Source organism: Thalassophryne amazonica, chromosome 1, assembly GCF_902500255.1.
Source record: "Thalassophryne amazonica chromosome 1, fThaAma1.1, whole genome shotgun sequence".
Lineage (NCBI taxonomy): Eukaryota > Metazoa > Chordata > Actinopteri > Batrachoidiformes > Batrachoididae > Thalassophryne > Thalassophryne amazonica.
The window spans coordinates 110,591,613-110,614,161 of NC_047103.1; the positions used below are offsets into that span (position 1 = coordinate 110,591,613).

Here is a 22,549-nt window from a genome sequence, read left to right on the forward strand (position 1 = left end):
TTTTTGTTCTTTATTATAAACTGTTTTATTCTTTATTATTTTATATTTCAACAGCCAAGGGACATTTGACAATTTGTTGATTTTCAAGTATTTTAAGTTTTCAGATAATGTTCTGTTAAATAAAGTGGGTGGTGGCCAAGTGGTTAATGCGCTTGGTTTCAGTGCAGAAGGTTCCGGGTTCAAATCCCACCCTTGCCACATTTCTCCATGTAATGTGGAGTTGCGCCAGGAAGGGCATCCGGCATAAAACCTGTGCCAGTTCAACATGCAGATCCACCTTGGAATTGCTGTGGCGACCCCGAGTGCAAACAAGGGAGCAGCCGAAGGGACTCACTGTTAAATAAAGTGATGGAAGTAGAGAAAAATTGCTTACCTGGCACATTTTTTTAAAATTCCCCGCTAATCCGATTAATCGATTAATCGTGTTGAAACCCCATCAGATTAATCGATTACCCAAATAATCGTTTGTTGCAGCCCTATTGTACAACTGCCCTACAAATTCAAAAACAGCTACTGATTTTCACAATTTTTGAAAATTAAAAAAGAATGATCAGTGATAGTTGGTTACCAAGACTTTGGACACTCACCTTTGTCATAAACAAATCTCCAGCCTCCAGTGATATGTGGATTATTCCATAAATATGTGTTACATGTACTTAGCTAAAGTCCAGCACATGCTGCTCAAGAAAGCTGATGCCAGCAAGTACGTCCTGTGTATCACCATGGAGACAGTTGGTGCACCACATGACCTTTAGGACTGAATTCTAAAAACAAGACATGTTTACATAACATTGCTTGAATGTCAAAAAAGCTGCAATATTTTGATTAAGCAAATAATTTTTCATGGCTACAAGTCCTAGCTGATCAAAATAAAGTATAGTTTGTTATGGTAAGTTGTGAGCTGGACCAAAGTAAAAAGTGACTAAAAATAAATCAAACATGGAAAATGCCAAAAAGCCCTGTTTTTATATATTTAAACTGGATTTTAACCCATATATTATTGTTTCATTCTCTTAATTGCATAATCTATAAATATTAGAGACCTAGACCTTTCAAAGGACACATAGATCATCAAAATAGTCCCATTACTTTCAAAATTAATGGCCATTCAGTGACAGAAAAGGTCAGTGTACACAATTCAAAGACTTACGAGGGCTGTCAATAAAGTATAGGACCTTTTTATTTTTTTCAAAAACTATATGGATTTCATTCATATGTTTTTACGTCAGACATGCTTGAACCCTCATGCGTGAGTTTTTCCACACCTGTCGGTGACGTCATTCGCCTGTGAGCACTCCTTGTGGGAGGAGTCGTCCAGCCCCTCGTCGGAATTCCTTTGTCTGAGAAGTTGCTGAGAGACTGGTGCTTTGATCAAAATTTTTTCCAAACCTGTGAGACACATCGAAGTGGACACGGTTCGAAAAATGAAGCTGGTTTCTGGTGAAAATTTTAATGGCTGATGAGAGATTTTGAGGTGATACTGTCGCTTTAAGGACTTCCCACGGTGCGAGATGTCGCGCAGCGCTCTCAGGCGCCGTCGTCAGCCTGTTTCAAGCTGAAAACCTCCACATTTCAGGCTCTATTGATCCAGGACGTCGTGATAGAACAGAGAAGTTTCAGAAGAAGTCGGTTTCAGCATTTTATCCGGATATTCCACTGTTAAAGGAGATTTTTTTAATGAAAGACGTGCGGACGGGTCCGCGCGTCGGCACGCAGCCGGCGCGGTGCGGCGGCACAGGAAAAACACCTCCGTGTTGATAACCATTTGTAAAATCCAGGCGGCTTTTGATGGCTTTCAGTGGAGTGAGTATATGAGAAATTGTTTAACAGCTGGACATGTTCCAACTTGTCCTTAAGGCTTCCAACAGAGGTGTTTTTCCTGTGGCGGAGCGTCACGGCGGCTGCGAGCCGATGCTGCAATCCGTCCGCACGTCTTTCATTAAAAAAAAAATCTCCTTTAACAGTGGAATATCCGGATAAAATGCTGAAACCGACTTCTTCTGAAACTTCTCTGTTCTCTCACGACGTCCTGGATCAATAGAGCCTGAAATGTGGAGGTTTTCAGCTTGAAACAGGCTGACGACGGCGCCTGACAGCACTGCGCGACGTCTCGCACCGTGGGAAGTCCTTAAAGCGACAGAATCACCTCAAAATCTCTCATCAGCCGTTAAAATTTTCACCGAAAACCAGCTTAATTTTTCGAACCGTGTCCACTTCGATGTGTCTCACAGGTTTAGAAAAAATTTTGATCAAACAAAGCGCCAGTCTCTCAGCAACTTCTCAGACAAAGGAATTCTGACTAGGGGCTGGACGACTCCTCCCACAAGGAGTGCTCACAGGCGAATGACATCACCGACAGGCTTGGGAAAACTCACGCATGCGCACGAGGGTTCAAGCATGTCTGACGTAAAAACATATGAATGAAATCCATATAGTTTTTGAAAAAAATAAAAAGGACCTATACTTTGACAGACCTCATATATTGTGACCATGAGTGAAAAGTGCCTTGCAAATTATTGAAAGGGTTGTCTTTCAGCACATCCACACTTTCATGATGCAAAACAATCATTTTAACACATTTCAGTCTAGATTTCAGCCACATCACAGCACTGAGACTGTACTTACCAAAGTATTAAATGATATTCATCAGAATAATTATGTATGTAAATCCTCTGTCCTGGTATTACTAGATCTCAGTTCTACATTTGATACAGTTAATCATTATATACTACTTAGTAGTTGGAAAAGTGGGTGGGACTCACCGGCACTGTGCTGCAATGGTTCAAATCTTACTTAGAAACTCTGGACTTTTTTGTGTCAATTGTTAACCATGAATCTGAGAGAACGGCAATCACGTGGGGTTCCTCAAGGGTCCATTCTTGGACTACTTCTATTCAACATATATATGCTACCCCTAGCCCAGATTGTGGAACATCATAACATCTGCTATCATATATATGCCTGCAACACACAACTCTGTATCTCTAAATCTGCCTATTACCACCTGAAAAATATAGCTAGAATTAAGGGGTTTCTGTCTAAACAACACATGGAAAACTTATTCATGCATTCATTTTTAGTAGGTTGGATTATTGCAATGGCTTATTTCCAGGCCTTAACAAAAAAAATAAAAAAAAAAATCAATCAGACAGCTGCAGCTGATTCAGAATGCTGCCGCCAGAGTCTTTACAAACACCAGGAAACTGGCCCATATTATACCGGTAATTAAATCGCTACAATAGCTTCCTGTGAGTCAAAGAATAGAAATAATTAAAATCTTCCTGCTGGTCTACGAAGCCCTAAATAGTCTCGGACCAAAATACATGCTAGATCTACTGGTTCCCTGCGAAGCATCCAGACTCCTTAGGTCATCTGAAACAGGTTTTTGTGTGTTCCAAGAACAAGAACCAAGCAAGGTGAGGCTGTATTCAGGTACGATGCTCCTCAACTGTGGAACAAACTTTCTATAGCTCTGAGGTTTGCTCAAACTGTCAGCTCCTTTAAATCACTTGTTCACTGAAGTGTACTAGATTAAATACTTCTGTATTTTACTGGCCATACTTTTTCACTACACACTGCTGATTTATTCCTTTTATTATTCTACTTCTTTTCTTATCCTGAGTGTTTAATATATTGAGCCTGTTTTGATTTTGTTACTGTATTTCTTCGTTTTCTTCCTTCCTTTTTAATCAACTGTTTTTGCTGTTTTAAATTGTCGTTGCTTTTAATGTCTCTGGAAAGCACTTTGAATTGCCTTGTGTTGAATTGTGCTATACAGATAAACCTGCCTCGCCTTGATCTCTTCTGCCACTGTCTGTGTTGTGTGTTAAAAGTAAATGACACAGTAAATAATTTTTATTTTTTTTTTTTTTTTTGCTGCAGCCGCCCCCTTCTGCTGGGCGAGGGCTGAGCTCCTCACAGCGGCCTGATTGTTGCAAAACACACAACAGACAGGAACTAACATGTATATCTTAGGGTTTACAAATGTTTTTGACCATTAAGCTTTACTCACTATGCCAGCAAAAAAAAAAATGTTAGCAGAACTAATTTAGCGGAAGCTAACTGGTCCGCTGATGGTTTTCAAGGTTAGTTGAAAAGCTAATCTACCAATGAAAAAGTTAGGTTTGCTAATTAGCCATTAGCAGATTAGCAGCATGTTTGAGGCTTTTCAGGTTTCAAATCCCACAAAATCTCAGCGAGGTCGCTACACTGCGAGATCTCAGTAACATTGAGAACTGCATTGATACGCTCTGATCATGCTTCACTTTAACCGCTGCACACGGACAACACAATTAACATTGCAACATAAAACTATTTTTATATTGTGCCTAAAACTCTTGTGAATATATTCTCTGGGTTTATAGACGTTGTTACTGCGTTTGTTTTATGTAAACTTGCGAGAATCACAGGCTGTCTCTCCGTTATTTTCAGTGGGAGCTGCTGTGAGCTATGATCACTTCCTGATCATGTCGTTCTGAGGGAAAGTGAAGTTTGCTCTTTAACGTCTTGATTATTGTTCTTTACAACACTGTTTGTCATCTTTGTTCCAGACTAATATATATAATACGTCTGAAATTCGGTTTGCGCTTATTAAATTCCACGCAGATTAAACGTAGCAGACACGGATTTTTTGTTATAACAAGTTTTCAGGGTATCATGCAGCAGTCTCTTATTAACGTGATGAAAAGCATAAGAAATGACATTTTTGCAGTATATTCATTTACAATTGTCATCGTGTGGATTCTCTATGTTGTTTTGACTGCAGCAACTCTCTGGCATGCAAGGGATTATGGGATACGTGAAAGCCCTGAAATAAAATCACGTGTGTTTATCTACCCGTCTGTCTCTCTGTTAGCAGGATTATGTCAAAACGTCTGCATGGATTTTGACGAAATTTTCACCACAGATGGATATTAATTGGCCAAGGAAGAACCCACAAAATTTTGGAGTTGATCCGGTGTCATAGACCAAACAGCCCCCCTAAAAAAAAACAAAAAAAGGGTCCGTCCTGATGACACGGTTCACAGATTAACAGGTTGTTTTTACTTCAAACTGCACTCCAGTCATCATCTATCTCAGTGACAGATACCTGAAGCTTCAGTACAACAATCATTTCCACATGAATTCTGCGTTATTTCATCATAAAAAGCGGCGGAACTGATCAGATCGGCTAAACGGGATGCTAGCTGATGCATTCACTGTCCATCAGACATTTCAAAGGGTCATGGAATTTCGCCTTGTTTCTGCTTAAAACTGACTTTAGAATGATTTAAGAGGTTTTACTTTCATCATTTTATGGCTAATAATCCCATTAATCCATTTGATTGCTTTGGGTGAAGAGACTCCATCTCAGTCGTGCTGCTGTGTTCCGAAACGACGCATGCGCAGATGCAAAGGTCAACCGATTTTTTTTTTTTTTTTTTTTTTTTTAGGGGCAGACCGTTAGGTCTGCGACACCGGATCCGGACTGTAGATCAAGTTTCACTCTATACACGTATACGGTTTGAAGGACTACTGTTAGCAGAATTCCGTCAAAACTACTGCATGGATTTTGACAGAATTTTTAACCCAGATACATATTAGGCCATGGAAGACTCCATTAAATTTTGAAGGTGATCCGGATCCGAATCCGGATTCTGGATCAAGATTTCACTTTATATCCACTTTAAAGGATTACGTCAAAACGACTTCATGGATTCTCACCATATTTCAACACAGACAGATATTAGGTCATGGAAGACTCCATTAAATTTTGGAGGTGATCTTGATCCGGATTCTTGATCAAGATTTCACTTTACATACGCTTTGAAGGATTACGTCAAAACTGCTTCACGGATTTTGACAAAATGTTCAACACAGATACATATTAGGCCATGGAAGACTCCATTAAAATTTGGAGGTGATCTGGATCCAGATTCTGGATCAAGTTTCACTTTGTATACGCTTTGAAGGATTACGTCAAAACTACTTCATGGATTTTGACAAAATTTTCAGCACAGATATATATTAGGCCATGGAAGGCTCCATTAAAATCTGGAGGTGATCTGGATCCAGATTTTCCATCAAGATTTTACTTTTTATAGGCTTTGAAGGATTTCTTCCACACTACTTCACAGATTCTCACCAAATTTGCACCACAGATAAACATTAGGGCATGGCAGACTCCATTAAATTTTGGAGGTGGTCTGGATTGGTGGATGTCAGAAATTTCTGACTGCTCTTGTTTATTTTTTTTGATGAGTTGTATGATGTGTAATGTAATTAATGCCATTGCCTTCTTAATCACACAGTCATTAAACACAAATGTTTTGGTTTAAAGGTCCTAGTTTGTAAGGAAAGTGTAAGTTAACTTTCTGGAGGCTGGTGTCCACTCTAGTGGCCTTTACAGATCTATGCTCACCGCCCCCCTCCTGCAGACAGAAGCTGGAGGAGCTGATAAGCTAATCAAGCAAAACGGAGACATTATTTAAAAAAACAAAATTAATACACGGACAACCCACGCATTCATAAATGTGCCTGTGGTACATTTTATATGTTGCATCCAGCTTTGATGGTTTTGCGTCAGGATGATATCAGCGTGAACTCTGCTGAATGCAACACATTTTGGAAACATTTTCAAAGCATAAGAGCATGTAGATGAAAAAGGAGAGTTTTTATTTCATGCAAAACATTTTTGTCGTCTTTTTTTCTCTGTAATAATGCACTAGCACATTGCCCATGGAGATCCATGGGCTCTAAATTGGGTAGTGTTCATAAAATAGGTAGCTGACATTCTGTGAGAGCCAGAATTATTGCTGGTTGGTAGGTGATCAAATACTTATTTTATAGAATAAAATGCACATTAATTATTTAAAAACCATACAATTGTTTTTTTGTTTTTTTTTATATATTATGCCTCTCACAGTTGAAGTGTACCTATGATAGAAATTACAGACCTCTCCATTCTTTGTAGGTGGGAAAACTTGCAAAATCAGTGGATCAAATACTTATTTGCCTCACTGTATATGTACGTAATACTTTACACTGGGATACCAATTAAACTGCAAATTATAAAGAAGACGATGCTCTTATGGCAGAGGATATTTTAGCTTTGCATTATACAATTCCAATGAAGTTGGGATGTTGTGTGAAATGTAAATAAAAACAGAATACAATGAATACAAAGTTCAAAAGCCAGCATCTGTGGGTCCCAATGTTATGTAACACATTGGTATGTTTACCACTGTGTTACATAACCTTTCCTTGTAACAACACTCAATAAGCGTTTGGGAACTGAAGACACTAATTGTTGAAGCTTTGTAGGTGGAATTCTTTCCCATTCTTGCTTGATGTACGACTTCAGTTGTTCAACAATCCGGGGTCTCCGTTGTATTTTCCGCTTCATAATGTGCCACACATTTTCAGTGGGCAACAGGTCTGGACTGCAGACAGGCCAGTCTAGTACCCGCACTCTTTTACTATGAAGCCACGCTGTTGTAACATGTACAGAATGTGGTTTGGCATTGTCTTGCTGAAATAACCAGGGACGTCCCTGAAAAAGATGTTGCTTGGATGGCAGCATGTGTTGCTCCAAAACATGGATGTATCTTTCAGCATTGATGGTGCCATCATAGATGTGTAAGTTGCCCACTAACACACCCCATACCATCACATATGCTGATTTTTGAACTTTGAGCTGGTAACAATCTGGATGGTCTTTTTCCTCTTTTGTCCAGAGGACACGACGTCCATTATTTCCAAAAACAATTTGAAATGTGGACTCATCAGACCACAGCACACTTTTAAACATGACTAAATATATCGACCGCCTGCTAACACGTGTAGATGCACTGTTTCTTTTCAGTGATTTTTTTTTTTTTTTGAGTCATTTTTCATAGGAAATCAGTTTTGCCATATTGCCACGTCTTCTTCCAATATGGCACCACGTGAAGGTGCCCTGGTATTCTGGTGCTCCCTGTTTGGTCTGTTTTTGTGAGTGAATCGTGTGTCATCGTGTCCCTACACCTGCGAGGAGCTTCTAAACATCAAATCATCAACACCCACGGACATTACGCCAGTTTTTTTTAGTGCCTGCAGCTGAACTGGTTCACTTTTTGGCCAAAAAAGTGAGACACCGGCGGAGAGGAAAACGAGCTGGCGCTCTCGTGCGCCTCAGACGAAGGGGCACACGCACGCCCCTACCTGGGATATTTCTCTCCAACGTCCGCTCACTCCACAACAAGATGGATGAGCTGGCACTGCTGATGAAGAAGAATAGAGATTTCTCCTCATCTTGTGTACTGTGCTTCACTGAGACGTGGTTAAATGCACAGACACCGGACTGCGCGCTCCAACTAGAGGGATTCCGACTCCTCCGCGCAGACAGATCGAGCACTCTCTGGTGGAAAAAGAAGAGGTGGAGGACTCTGCTTCTATATCAACAACGCCTGGTGCTCCGATGTGACTGATCTCCCAACACTGCTATCCCTCTCTGGAATATTTCCTCATAAACTGCAGACCGTTCTACTCTCCACGTGAGTTTAACTCTTTCATACTTTGCTCTGTGTATATTCCACCGAGCGCGGATGTGCACGAGGCCGAGCGCACGCTCGCGGATCAGATAGAGTGTGGAGAGAGACTTTCCGGACTCTCTTGTTATAATTCTCAGTGATTTTAACAAAGGGAATCTCAGTCAGGAATTACCAAAATACAGTTTGTTAAATGCCCGACCAGAGAAGGGAGCACGTTAGATCATTGTTACACGACAGTGAGCGGCGCCTACCGCGTGGTGGCCCGTGCAGCTTTGGGACTGTCAGATCACGTGATGGTCCACTTGATCCCCGCGTACAGACAGAGACTTAAACTCTCTAAACCTGTTGTGAGGACGTCTAAAGTGTGGAGCAATGAAGCTGTAGAGGAGCTACGCGCGTACTTGGCCACCACGGATTGGGATATGTTTGAGGCTTCGACAGACAGTCTAGATGACTACACGGACACTGTGACGTCATATATTCATTTCTGTGAAGACAGCAGCATCGTCCCACAGCGTACCAGGGTGAGATATAACAATGACAAGCCCTGGTTCACAACTAAACTCCAGCAGCTCCGTCAGCAGAAAGAGGTGGCTTTCAGAGAAGGAGACAGAGACAGCTATAGAGGTGCAAAGTACAGATTTAGCAAGGAGGTGGCAAGGGCTAAATCCATGTACAGTTCACGTCTGCAGCAAAGGTTCTCTGCCAACGACTCGGCCTCTGTGTGGAGGGGGTTGAAAGACATCACCAACTACAAGCCCAAAGCACCTCGTTCTATTGATGACCTGAAGCTGGCCAACGACCTGAACGTCTTCTATTCACGCTTTGAAGACAAGGACTCACACCTCCCCACCCCCCACACAACTGGATATTCAAACACTCTGGACCTCCCCCCTCTCACTGCTGCCCTCCCCACTCCCCCTGTTGCCCTCTCGGTCCAAGAGGACGTGAGGAGACATTTCAAAAGGCTGAATCCACGTAAGGCCCCGGGCCCAGACTGTGTCTCTCCTGCCACCCTGAGACACTGCGCTGATGAGCTGGCCCCAGTCTTCACGGGGATCTTCAACACCTCCCTGGAGTCATGCCATGTTCCAGTCTGTTTCAAGTCCTCAATCATAGTTCCAGTCCCCAAGAAACCACGCGTCACTGGACTTAATGACTACAGGCCTGTGGCTCTCACGTCTGTAGTCATGAAGACCTTCAAATGCCTGGTTTTATCCCACCTGAAGTCCATCACCGACCCCCTCCTGGACCCCCTGCAGTTTGCCTACAGAGCCAACAGGTCTGTAGATGACACCATAAACCTGGCCCTGCACTCCATCCTGCAGCACCTGGACTCCCCAGGAACCTACGCTAGGATCCTGTTTGTGGACTTCAGCTCTGCATTCAACACCATCCTTCCAGCTTTGTTCCAGGACAAGCTTTCTCTGCTCCACGTGCCCAACTCCACCTGCAGGTGGATTACAGACTTCCTGATGGACCGGAGTCAGCGTGTGAGGCTGGGAAAAAATGTCTTGAACACTCGGGCTCTCAGCACAGGATCTACACAGGGCTGTGTCCTTTCCCCTCTGCTCTTCTCCCTCTACACTAACTGCTGCACCTCCAGCCACGACTCTGTAAAACTCATCAAGTTTGCGGACGACACCACCCTCATCGGACTCATTTCGGATGGGGATGAGTCTGCCTACAGGAGGGAGGTGGACCGGCTGGTGACCTGGTGCAGCAGCAACAACTTGGAGCTCAACGCCCAGAAAACAGTGGAGATGATCGTGGACTTCAGGAAAGCCACCCTCCCTCGCCCTCCCCAACAGCCCCATCACCACTGTGGTCTGTCACCGCTTCCTCGGCACCACCATCACCCAGGACCTCAAGTGGGAGTCAACCATCAGCTCCCTCATCAAGAAGGCCCAGCAGAGGATGTACTTCCTGCTTCAGCTGAAGAAGGCCAAGCTGCCTGTCCAGCTGATGGTGCAGTTCTACACAGACATCATCGAGTCCATCCTCTGCTCCTCCATCACGGTGTGGTACGCCGGGGCCACAGCCAGGGACAGACACAGACTGCAGCGCATTGTGGCCTCTGCTGAGAAGGTGATCGGCTGTAGCCTTCCATCTCTCCACGACCTGCACGTCTCCAGGACTCTGGGCCGAGCAGGTCGGATCACAGCTGACCCTTCTCACCCTGCACACAGTCTATTCAAACCACTCCCCTCGGGCAGGAGGCTACGGTCCATCCGGACCAGAACCTCCCACCATAAGAACAGTTTCTTCCCCTCTGCCGTTAGACTCATGAACTCCTCATAACTCAGTCACCTTAAGCTTAACTCTGTCACTTTATCATGGGTCACTTTAGACAGTGTACTTTGGTTTTTAATTGCACTCCTCCCACTGCACTGTTTTTTCTGTTTCTCTGTTTTTCTGTTGCACACAGCCTTTCATATTTCATTTTTTTTTTTATGTTATATTTTATCTTATTTTGACACATATGTTATATTTTATCTTAGCATTTTATCTTTTCTTAATGTTGCACCATTGTACCGAAGAAAATTCCTAGTCTGTGAATCCTGTTCACTGGCAATGGCAATAAACTTCTTCTGATTCTTGATGACTGTCAAGCTGACATTTTGTTCTGTTCTAATCATTCAGATATCAGATTGCTGCCAACCTGAATATGCAGCGCTATGCCTTGGTATTTGGGGTGAATACCTTCTTAGCTTTGCTCCTGCAGTCTCTGCTGACTGTAGTTGTAGTGGACTCTGCTGGTCTTGGCCTTGATGTCTTCACTCAGGTGAGGAAATATGACTCATCAGAATGAATTTGAAATGTATCACCTTTGACCGCTGCTGTTACTTTGGGCCAGTACAAACATGCAAGCAACCATTATAGCCGTAGATCTACAGTGGTCAAACAGTGGACTGTAACAGTATGGAAATTCTTAGACGGCACCATTTCATATACAATCTCCGAAAGAGAGCTTTCTCCTTAATAATTGATTTGGATTAACAAGTTTGCAGACGTCTTTTGTAACACTTGTCTGAGTAAAAAGGTTTTGGCCCACTGAGCAAAATTTCAGCAAAGTAAATTTAACAATGACAATTACAGTGCCATATCTTTTTTTTTTTGTCGATACTGTAGATACTTTGATTACATCACTGTGACATCAGTGACCCCACAGAGGACAAATATTTGAGTCTCTCAGTACTCCATCTAAAACTGATGAAGCTTTTCTGGAAGAAGAATGAACATCAACAATCTCTTGGATGACTCAATCTCCACAGACACTGTAGATACTGTAGAAGCCAGCTGTTGGCCCACGTCCATGTCGAATCAGTCTGACTGGTGCTACAAGTCCCAAGTCATCTCCTAATATATGACAGTGAAGGTATCTTTGGGCCTACAGTGCTGATGGTCACAAAAATGGACATAGAGAGGACTTGTGACCTCGCCAGAAAGATGTGTCAGCATTGATTAATAGTCTCTGGTCCCCTCGCGTTTAGCAGGCTGATAACGTTAAATATGCACTGATCCTCCTCGTGCAATCCTAACCATGTGCAATAACCCAATCACCCATGGACAATATACATTTCTGTGCAATATATTTATATCCTAGCTGCACCTTGCACTAGTGTCAATTGTATATATATCTTTCCGTCCATTGTTGAATTTTTCTTTATATCTTTGGTACATACTCTTGCACTATTTTTATCTTTTTTGCACTATTTTTATTTTTATTCTATTTTACTGCACTGCAACTGGATGGCCCTAATCTCGTTGTACCAATGTATAATGACAATAAAAGGCATTCTGATTCTGAAATAGGTGGCTGGTGCAATTTTGTAGACAGCAAGGCTTTAGTTTTATTGATAACTGGCCTTCTTTCTGGGGTCGCAGTGGCTTGCTGATGCCGGATGGCCTTCACCCTACTGGGGAAGGTGCCACCATCTTGTCTGCGAACATAGAGCTCTACAGGGAGGGTTTTACAGCAGGCCATGGAGCAGGTGATTAGAGACCCTGCAAGGCTTATGACAAATGTGGATGTGGAATCCATTAGCCTAGCTGGGAAATTAGTGCAGAAAATCCACTATGGTGATAGTGCAGTTTATCTGCCAGGGAGGGAAATTCAACAAGTTGAGACTGTGGCCTATGTCCGTAGACGTGTCCATAACAATCATAGAGGGATATGCTTTGCAAACTTAATACCCTTTACTACATTGGCTGATGTTGAAATTGAGGATGGCCTGTTGACTGTTCCAGCAATATCAAATACTTCATGTCTGCTACCTACAACCCGCGTGGAATGTCTCAAACCTAAAGCTACTTCCAGGCATCTTATATATGCTACTCTGGAACCACCCCTAAAGCCAAACAGTCCGTCAACCCCACTGGGTCTTATTAACATAACTTTTCAACTAGTGCAGATAACATTCTGATTATTGGTGACTTCAACATTCATATAAATAAGCCTTCTGATCTCCTCTGCAAATCATTTATGAAAATTATGGATGCAATAGGATTTCAGCAATGCATTTGGGACTCGACATATTAGTGGAAATACCCTGGATTTGGTTCTCGCACGTGGTATTGCTGTCACAAATACTGAAATCATGCCTCTTGCGTCTGTGGTCTCTGATCACTCACTTTTTAGGTTTACAGTTGCCATGTTTAGTGGAACAACAACCTTATTTATCACTACAGTGATGCATCAACTCCTCAACTATGACTGAATTTGAAGCTAGACTTCCTGATATCTTAGCTTTATGTTTGGAAAATGCCCAATCAGTAGACAGTCTTGTGGATAGTTTAAACTCAGGGCTCAAAACTACACTTGACATGATTGCGCCACCTTTATTCAAACCACACACCCCAAAACACAGTCACCTTGGTTCAGTGACTACTTTGCCTCGTTAAATGGAACATTCCAGGTTTCATCTCATGAAATATTCATACCATTGAACTCATAAACATTTAATATTTGTATAATATAATGGCTAAAATAGATCCTTGTCATTTGATATTTTATTAATTTATAAACAACAGAAAAGGAACTTTAAATGGGAGTCCAAACTTGTGACAGTGTAGTCCAGTGATGCTGTGCACTGACTTCATGTACTCCCCCCCCCCCCCCCCCCCCAAAAAAAAGACTGTGTAGTTCCTCAGTCCAGCAAAAAATCTCGTCAGCTTTTCATCCTAACATCTCTTCATGCCTCCAGATGGCTTACAGTGGAGTGGATTTGTTTTTTTTTTAATTAGCACTGTCAGTTAGCTCCTTCAAATCATCATCTGTCAGCAAAACAAACTTTGCATGTTAGCTAAACGGAGCCTCCACTAGTGGGTGGGGTTGGCAGCATGCAATGGTACAAAACGTATAGAACCAAATTGCATGCTAAATGCAGTGCAACACAAATGGGATGAATAATCCATGTCACGTGACATACAAAACACCAAACAAATGACAAGGATCCACTCAGCTGTTACGAGTATATACTTGTATATAAAAGCTATTATGAGAATTTTGAGATTTACTCACTTTTTTAAACACACTGCTATTATTTTAAACACGTGTGTGTATAAATATGATATTCTCCCCAGCTTGTGAGTTTCACTTTGCAGTAGAGCCCGACCGATATGGATTTTTTTTAGACTGATGCCGATAACGATATTTGGATGAAAAAATGCCAATCGATAAATCGGCCGATTTGCTGATAGCCGATAAATCAGCCGATATATATATATATATATATATTTTAATGTTTTTATTTATTATTTTTTTTATTGAATAAAATGTTCTTTTTTGGACCCATAACAAAAAAGGTATGAGCTAAAAGCTGAAGCTTTGTCCTCATATTGATTAACTTTATAACAGACAAGAATTTTCAAGTTCAAAAAATGCAATTGGAGCAATTAGGGTGCTATTCAAACAGGCCAACTAGTAAGATAGCACTCCTGAAAATGATCTTTCCAAATATCACGTGAGGTAAATCTGCCCTACGATTGGATTTTGGAAAACCATGTGATGGAGAACCAATTCCAATTGTACACTCAGATTGCGCACATCATCACACATCCCCGATGGTGGATGTGTGATGATCACAACAAACAGTTGCCCCAAGGCGCTTTATATTGTAAGGCAAGGCCATACAATAATTACGTAAAAACCCCAACGGTCAAAACGACCCCCTGTGAGCAAGCACTTGGCGACAGTGGGAAGGAAAAACTCCCTTTTAACAGGAAGAAACCTCCAGCAGAACCAGGCTCAGGGAGGGGCAGTCTTCTGCTGGGACTGGTTGGGGCTGAGGGAGAGAACCAGGAAAAAGACATGCTGTGGAGGGGAGCAGAGATCAATCACTAATGATTAAATGCAGAGTGGTGCATACAGAGCCAAAAGAGAAAGAAACACTCAGTGCATCATGGGAAAATTTAAGCAATGCCGTCTAATAATACTGCCTAAGGGAAGCATGTATAAAGTGAATAAAATTGGTCCTAGCACAGAACCTTGTGGAACTCCATAATTAACCTTAGTCTGTGAAGAAGATTCCCCATTTACATGAACAAATTGTAATCTATTAGATAAATATGATTCAAACCACCGCAGCGCAGTGTCTTTAATACCTATGGCATGCTCTAATCTCTGTAATAAAATTTTATGGTCAACAGTATCAAAAGCAGCACTGAGGTCTAACAGAACAAGCACAGAGATGAGTCCACTGTCTGAGGCCATAAGAAGATCATTTGTAACCTTCACTAATGCTGTTTCTGTACTATGATGAATTCTAAACCCTGACTGAAACTCTTCAAATAGACCATTCCTCTGCAGATGATCAGTTAGCTGTTTTACAACTACCCTTTCAAGAATTTTTGAGAGAAAAGGAAGGTTGGAGATTGGCCTATAATTAGCTAAGATAGCTGGGTCAAGTGATGGCTTTTTAAGTAATGGTTTAATTACTGCCACCTTAAAAGCCTGTGGTACATAGCCAACTAATAAAGATAGATTGATCATATTTAAGATCGAAGCATTAAATAATGGTAGGGCTTCCTTGAGCAGCCTGGTAGGAATGGGGTCTAATAGACATGTTGATGGTTTGGATGAAGTAACTAATGAAAATAACTCAGAACAATCTGAGAGAAAGAGTCTAACCAAATACCGGCATCACTGAAAGCAGCCAAAGATAACGATACGTCTTTGGGATGGTTATGAGTAATTTTTTCTCTAATAGTTAAAATTTTATTAGCAAAAAAAGTCATGAAGTCATTACTAGTTAAAGTTAAAGGAATACTCGGCTCAATAGAGCTCTGACTCTTTGTCAGCCTGGCTACAGTGCTGAAAAGAAACCTGGGGTTGTTCTTATTTTCTTCAATTAGTGATGAGTAGTTTGATGTCCTAGCTTTACGGAGGGCTTTTTTATAGAGCAGCAGACTCTTTTTCCAGGCTAAGGGAACATCTTCTAAATTAGTGAGATGCCATTTCCTCTCCAACTTACGGGTTATCTGCTTTAAGCTGTGATTTTGTGAGTTATACCACGGAGTCAGGCACTTCAGATTTAAAGCTCTCTTTTTCAGAGCTACAGCATCCAAAGTTGTCTTCAATGAGGATGTAAAACTATTGACGAGATACTCTATCTCACTTACAGAGTTTAGGTAGCTACTCTGCACTGTGTTGGTATATGACATTAGCGAACATAAAGAAGGAATCATATCCTTAAACCTAGTTACAGCGCTTTCTGAAAGACTTCTAGTGTAATGAAACTTATTCCCCACTGCTGGGTAGTCCATCACAGTAAATGTAAATGTTATTAAGAAATGATCAGACAGAAGGGAGTTTTCAGGGAATACTCTTAAGTCTTCAATTTCCATACCATAAGTCAGAACAAGATCTAAGATATGATTAAAGTGGTGGGTGGACTCATTTACATTTTGAGCAAAGCCAATTGAGTCTAATAATAGATTAAATGCAGTGTTGAGGCTGTCATTCTCAGCATCTGTGTGGATGTTAAAATCGCCCACTATAATTATCTTATCTGAGCTAAGCACTAAGACAAAAGGTCTGAAAATTCACAGAGAAACTCACAGTAACGACCAGGTGGACGATAGATAACAACAAATAAAACTGGTTTTTGGGACTTCCAATTTGGATGGACAAGGCTAAGAGTCAAGCTTTCAAATGAATTAAAGCTCTGTCTGGGTTTTTGATTAATTAATAAGCTGGAATGGAAGATTGCTGCTAATCCTCCACCTCGGCCCGTGCTACGAGCATTCTGGCAGTTAGTGTGACTCAGGGGTGTTGACTCATTTAAACTAACATATTCATCCTGCTGTAACCAGGTTTCTGTAAGACAGAATAAATCAATATGTTGAACAATTATTATATCATTTACTAACAGGGACTTAGAAGAGAGAGGCCTAATGTTTAATAGACCACATTTAACTGTTTTAGTCTGTGGTGCAGTTGAAGGTGCTATATTTTTTCTTCTTGAATTTTTATGCTTAAATAGATTTTTGCTGGTTATTGGTGGTCTGGGAGCAGGCACCGTCTCTACGGGGATGGGGTAATGAGGGGATGGCAGGGGGAGAGAAGCTGCAGAGAGGTGTGTAAGACTACAACTCTGCTTCCTGGTCCCAACCCTGGATAGTCACGGTTTGGAGGATTTAAGAAAATTGGCCAGATTTCTAGAAATGAGAGCTGCTCCATCCAAAGTGGGATGGATGCCGTCTCTCCTAACAAGACCAGGTTTTCCCCAGAAGCTTTGCCAATTATCTATGAAGCCCACCTCATTTTTTGGACACAACTCAGACAGCCAGCAATTCAAGGAGAACATGCGGCTAAACATGTCACTCCTGTTTAGGGCTACGCTTCCTCCTCACAGTCACCCAGTCGGCCTGCTTTCTCGGCTGCTCGGGATCTGCCAGAGGCAAACTAATGGCGGCTAAGCTACCTTGGTCCGCACCGACTACAGGGGCCTGGCTAGCTGTAGAATTTTCCACGGTGCAGAGCCGAGTCTCCAATTCGCCCAGCCTGGCCTCCAAAGCTACAAATAAGCTACACTTATTACAAGTACCATTACTGCTAAAGGAGGCCGAGGAATAACTAAACATTTCACACCCAGAGCAGAAAAGTGCGGGAGAGACAGGAGAAGCCGCCATGCTAAACCGGCTAAGAGCTAGTAGCTGCGCTAAGCTAGCGGATTCCTAAAAACACACAAAGTGAATAATGTGTAAATAATTTAGAGGTGATTCAGCAGAGGGAGTGCTTTAGTTAAGCCACGTGAAGATTACACTGTGAAACAAATCGTTATCTAGGTAACTAGATCAATCTAACTGCGCAGATTTACAGCTAACAGATACAGCAAAACACCGCTGTGCTCCGGAACAGGAAGCGATACAATACTTCAGTGAGAGCCAACCACCAGTAGAGTAGGGTTGCCAACCGTCCCTTAAAAAACGGAATCGTCCCTTATTTGGAAATAAAAGTGTGCGTTCCGTATTGACCTGAAACGAGACGCAGTTTGTCCCGTATTTCTGTGAGAATCAAAAGTCTGTAAAATGTCAATGGAATTGACTGGCACTTTATATGGAAACTTACGGTAAATTTGATCCCAGCCTTTCTCCTGCTTTTCACCAATGAGCTGACAGACACGAGTTGACGATACAGAATCACTCTTATCTCATTGGTCAAGGGACATCTACTCGCAAGAAGATACCGACGTCATGAGCCGACGACGGTCGCTGGACGACAATAACAAAGCAGCATGGCTGATATCGATACCGACACTGGCACTGCAGATATGTCTACGGACAGCAATGTCTGTAACGTCGTTACTCCTCCTCCTTAAAAAAAAACAAACAAAAAAGAATGCAAAAATACAGGGGAGAATGAGAAAAGGAAAATGGCTGGGTGGAAAAGGTGCGCGACAACAGTATTGCTTACTTTTCAGACTTTATTTTTTGCACTTTTTATTACACTAAATGTGTAAATGTGCACTGTTACATTGTTTTGGATGATGCAAATTTTCTATTTTTTTGTTAATTTTAAGTTAAGCAATAGCACTACAGAGATTTATTTTTAAAGAAGACAGAATGCTCATATTGAAATTGTGAGTGAAAATTTATTTTGCACTAAAAATAAATTGCTAAATAATAATTTGTTTTCCACGTGTTCATATCAGAACAAATGCATGTATGCATCTACCTAAATTCAGGGTCAAGTCAACAGTCAAATGGTTAAAAATCGTTTCACACAGACGCTGGGAAGGGTGAAGGCAATGGTCAGTCGGCCGGTCGGCACTGGCGGTGAGGTGTCCCTTATTTATTTTTCAGAGAGTTGGCAACCCTACAGTAGAGGCAAGCAAGAAGTATGGAGGTGCTATTCCATGAATAATGCTATAAGTTAATAGCGAAACAGAGACAGGAAGCCAGTGAAGAGACACCAAAATGGGTGTAATCTGCTCGAATTTTCTGCTTTCTGTCAAGAGTCCAGCAGCAGCATTTTGAACCAATCGGAGACCCCTAATGCTGGACCGCGGTAAACCAGAAAATCAAACATTGCAGTAGTCTAATCTAGAAACCACGACTCAAACATATGATGCAGCTCACTTTGGCTTTCTCTACACTTCTCAATCAGCACTCAGAGCAAACATTGTGAAGAAGCACTGATGGTTTATGTATCCTTAAACCACACAACTACTGTGGAAGAGCATGTATTCAAATTCTGAACAGAGCTGAAATCAAAGAAGCCTGCACCTCAGCATAGTTACTTAAGAGACTTTTCACAATTGGCACTGACAATTATCCGAAAGAAGTGAGTCTGCTCTCTAAAGGAGTGAACTCACCCAGGACGACACACTGTGTGACCCACCTGGACAGTTTTTTTTACCTGATACCCCTCAACATATTTGTCTCAGACGTATGGCATAATTGTCAGAAGTTTTTAAAAAAAGCACATGAAGTATATAGCACTCAAGTTCACGACAGAAGGCACTGTGCTGCCCTAAAACAACAGGTTTTTGATTTCCATAGTAAAACTGGCAGTAGCCACATTTAGTGTGAACACGAAGAGGAGCACCATCCAAACATCAGTGACATGACATGACAAATCTTACTATTATTTCTACTTGGGCAAATACAGTGTTCAGTTCTAAAGTATATTTGGATTAAAATCTGGTCTGGTTTCTCACCTTATTGATGAACATGAATCATGATCTGTGTGCAAAAGCTGCAAATTATTGTCCTCTGCCTCCATGAAATTCATATGCCTGCAATATGATCGACTGAGAAATCCCTGATGAATCCCTCCTCCCTTAGGGGAGGTGAGGGTCGAGTGGTTAAGCGTTGAGCTTGAGACCAGAGGATCATCTGTTCAAATCCCAGCCTGACCAGGTACAATTGCATGAACTGCTGATATGGATGTACAGATTGAGCAGCCAGCCACGTCAGAGCGCACACAGCGAGCCACCTCCCAGCTGCTGATCAGAGACTCACTGACAATTAACGGGCTTAGTGCACATAAGGTGTCACATTAAAAACACAGAGACCACAGCCAGGACAGGTATATAAATAACTACTACACTACCTACATACACAATTACACTAAAAAGTAAAAAATAATCAGAGTGACACGTTGGTGTGTGCACTGGATGGACAGGGAGCTGTGGTTCTGGACGTCATGGCTGGGGAACACGTATCGTATTTGGACAGACATGACCTAACAACTGTCCACTGTGACACGTGTGTCTGCTTGCTGTCCTCGTGTGGGCATACATAAAAAACATATATTCAGGGCTGTGAAAACTCCGCGGATCAGCGGTATTCCGTGGATTTCATCATGGGGGGGTTAGTGATGTACTCTTTAATCGCGAACATCACTGTGTTTTTAAAATGCTTATCGCAAAGCATTCTCTTTTTTTACGACATCATGTAAGCTTTATAAGTCTGCAGACACTGATCTGTGTGGTACAGATACAAATCAGTTTCCTTGGATCCGCGGAGTTTCGCGGAGGAAAAATGCCACTCAAAGCATAGCTGTTACGACAGTTGTCGTAAAGCAGGACTGGTTGGTTGCTGCGGCGACGCTGTGTGGCTCCTGTGCCACACTTAAGCTAAACTTAGCATGTGGATATCCCGAACTTTTAGAGCTTTCAAGTTTTTAAAAGATTTGTGCAACATGTCTGTGTCACAGACCGATGTCGCACAGAGAGAAGATGGCGAGAAAGACTGTTTCAAAAAGTCTTATAAGGACAAGAATCCGTGGAATTGTCACTGGCTTCATCAACACACCTGAAAAATAAAAGAAACAGGAAAAGTGTGTTCTCTCAGAAAACACGGTAAGAATTTTTCTCTCCCTGGAAAATAAACATTCTGCTGTTCAAACAGGATTTTAGACAAGATTATGTGACTTTTTTTCACTAATCTAGACTCTTTGATTGTAAAAAAGACATTGTGGCTTTGAATGGATTTAGGCTGCATGAATTTACACAAGAATATGTGACTTTTTACTATAAGGTATGTTATTGATATTTTACCATGATTTTCCAAATGTTCTACAAGCTTTAGCTGTGGTTTTTGAAATGCTGTAACAGTCTTTTCAGTCTTCATAAATTTCATGTAGTTTAATTGTTCTGAGTTGATGCATAATTTGGTTTACAGTTAAAAGGAAAATCATTCCAGGTCCTACTTCCATGTCATATTCTGTTATTTCAACATGATCATTGACAGGTCAAATAAAAGGTTGAATATAGGATAATTTAAATATCCACTAATTTTGAGATTTGTTCTTCCAGGAGATGCTAAAAAAGTATCATTATGGCCCAGTTACACGGCACACGATGATTCCTGAACGAAGGGAAAAAGTAATTCGTTGAGAAAAGGTGGACGAAAGAGCTTTTATCACCAAACAGTTTGCGAAGCAAGATCGCAAAAGGGACGAAAGAGGAACTTAACAAAACCGAATCTTATGATGTCAACAAAACGCTCCTGGAGCCACTGCTGGAGCAGAGCGTGTCTGCTCCAACACTCAGTGCTGGAACAGAGCTCATAGCGCCTGAGTCCTGGAGAAACGGCAAACAGAATCTGTGGAGATGTTGATGGACCACCTGCTCTGGTTCCTTGTCCAGAACAAAAGAGGGATCATCTCCATCATCATCAGAATCCACACTGTCTGTCGACACGATGCGTGCTCTGTCGTGCTCCAATTTAAAAAAAATAAATAAATAAAAATAGTGTTCCATGGTCACTGCTGTATCACAGTATTATGTTCTAAGACATATATATTGATTTATAACAGAAAACTGTCAAAAGGGAGAATAAATATAAGTGTAAAGATGATTGAATATATCAGAGCAGTAAATTAATCAGTGCGTGTGAATGCGCGCATTGACCCGTGAGGTTATTTCCACCAGCTGATCACTGATCCACAACGTGAATTCTGCCTTCCAGAACAGCTCTTTATATCATCATTTTGATTCATCTGCCTGTTGCCACATGTACAGAAGGACTGGATTTTCATTCCTCCACTCATATTGTTATATTTAATACAAAATAATAAGCGCACGCACGAGCTCCTGCTGCCACAGATGGTGCATTCAAGTACCGTCAGAAATTACACAACTTTTTCCTTGTTTCAAATTCAACAGTTGCTTGTGGCAAAATAATTAATTATATCCACGCAAAAGATTAATTCTGGCCTATGTAATGTGCCTGAGCCCATTGAAGCTGCCCCCACACAGATAAAAAAAAAAATCCAAGCAAGCAGGCTGAGTTTGCCCTGTGATTTCCGACGGTACATGAACGCAGCAGCAGCCTCAGCGCTCACAAAAACAATTAAAAACGTCAAGAACGACAGCAAAACGAAACACAGATGAACTGAGGTTTTCGTTGCCCTTCGTTCAAATTTTTCAAGTTTAAAAATCCTGACGAAGCGCCCGCTGCAGGAACGAAGCTGGGCGAAGGTTAAATGATGTCAACGAAAGTCCAGATTTCTTGTTTCGTCAGGGCTTCGTCACCCTTCATTAAGTGCCGTGTGACTGGGCCATTAGATAAAAATTTAATTCTGG

At 41.6% G+C, this 22,549-nt stretch overlaps 1 protein-coding gene across 3 annotated transcripts in view; it reads left to right on the forward strand.

Annotated features, from left to right (window-relative positions):
* Positions 1-22,549, forward strand: part of slc19a2 (solute carrier family 19 member 2) — a 106,710-nt gene that overhangs the window by 70,714 nt on the left and 13,447 nt on the right. For 2 of the 3 annotated variants that reach the window (XR_004561448.1, XM_034173387.1), the window contains exon 5: positions 11,154-11,295. The exons of the other annotated variant lie outside the window; for it this stretch is intronic. Coding sequence is in view for 1 of the 2 variants with exons in the window: in XM_034173387.1 (XP_034029278.1) it covers positions 11,154-11,295 (142 nt within the window). In the remaining variant the exon portion in view is untranslated. The remainder of the gene's footprint in view (positions 1-11,153; positions 11,296-22,549) is intronic. 3 annotated transcript variants of the gene reach the window in all.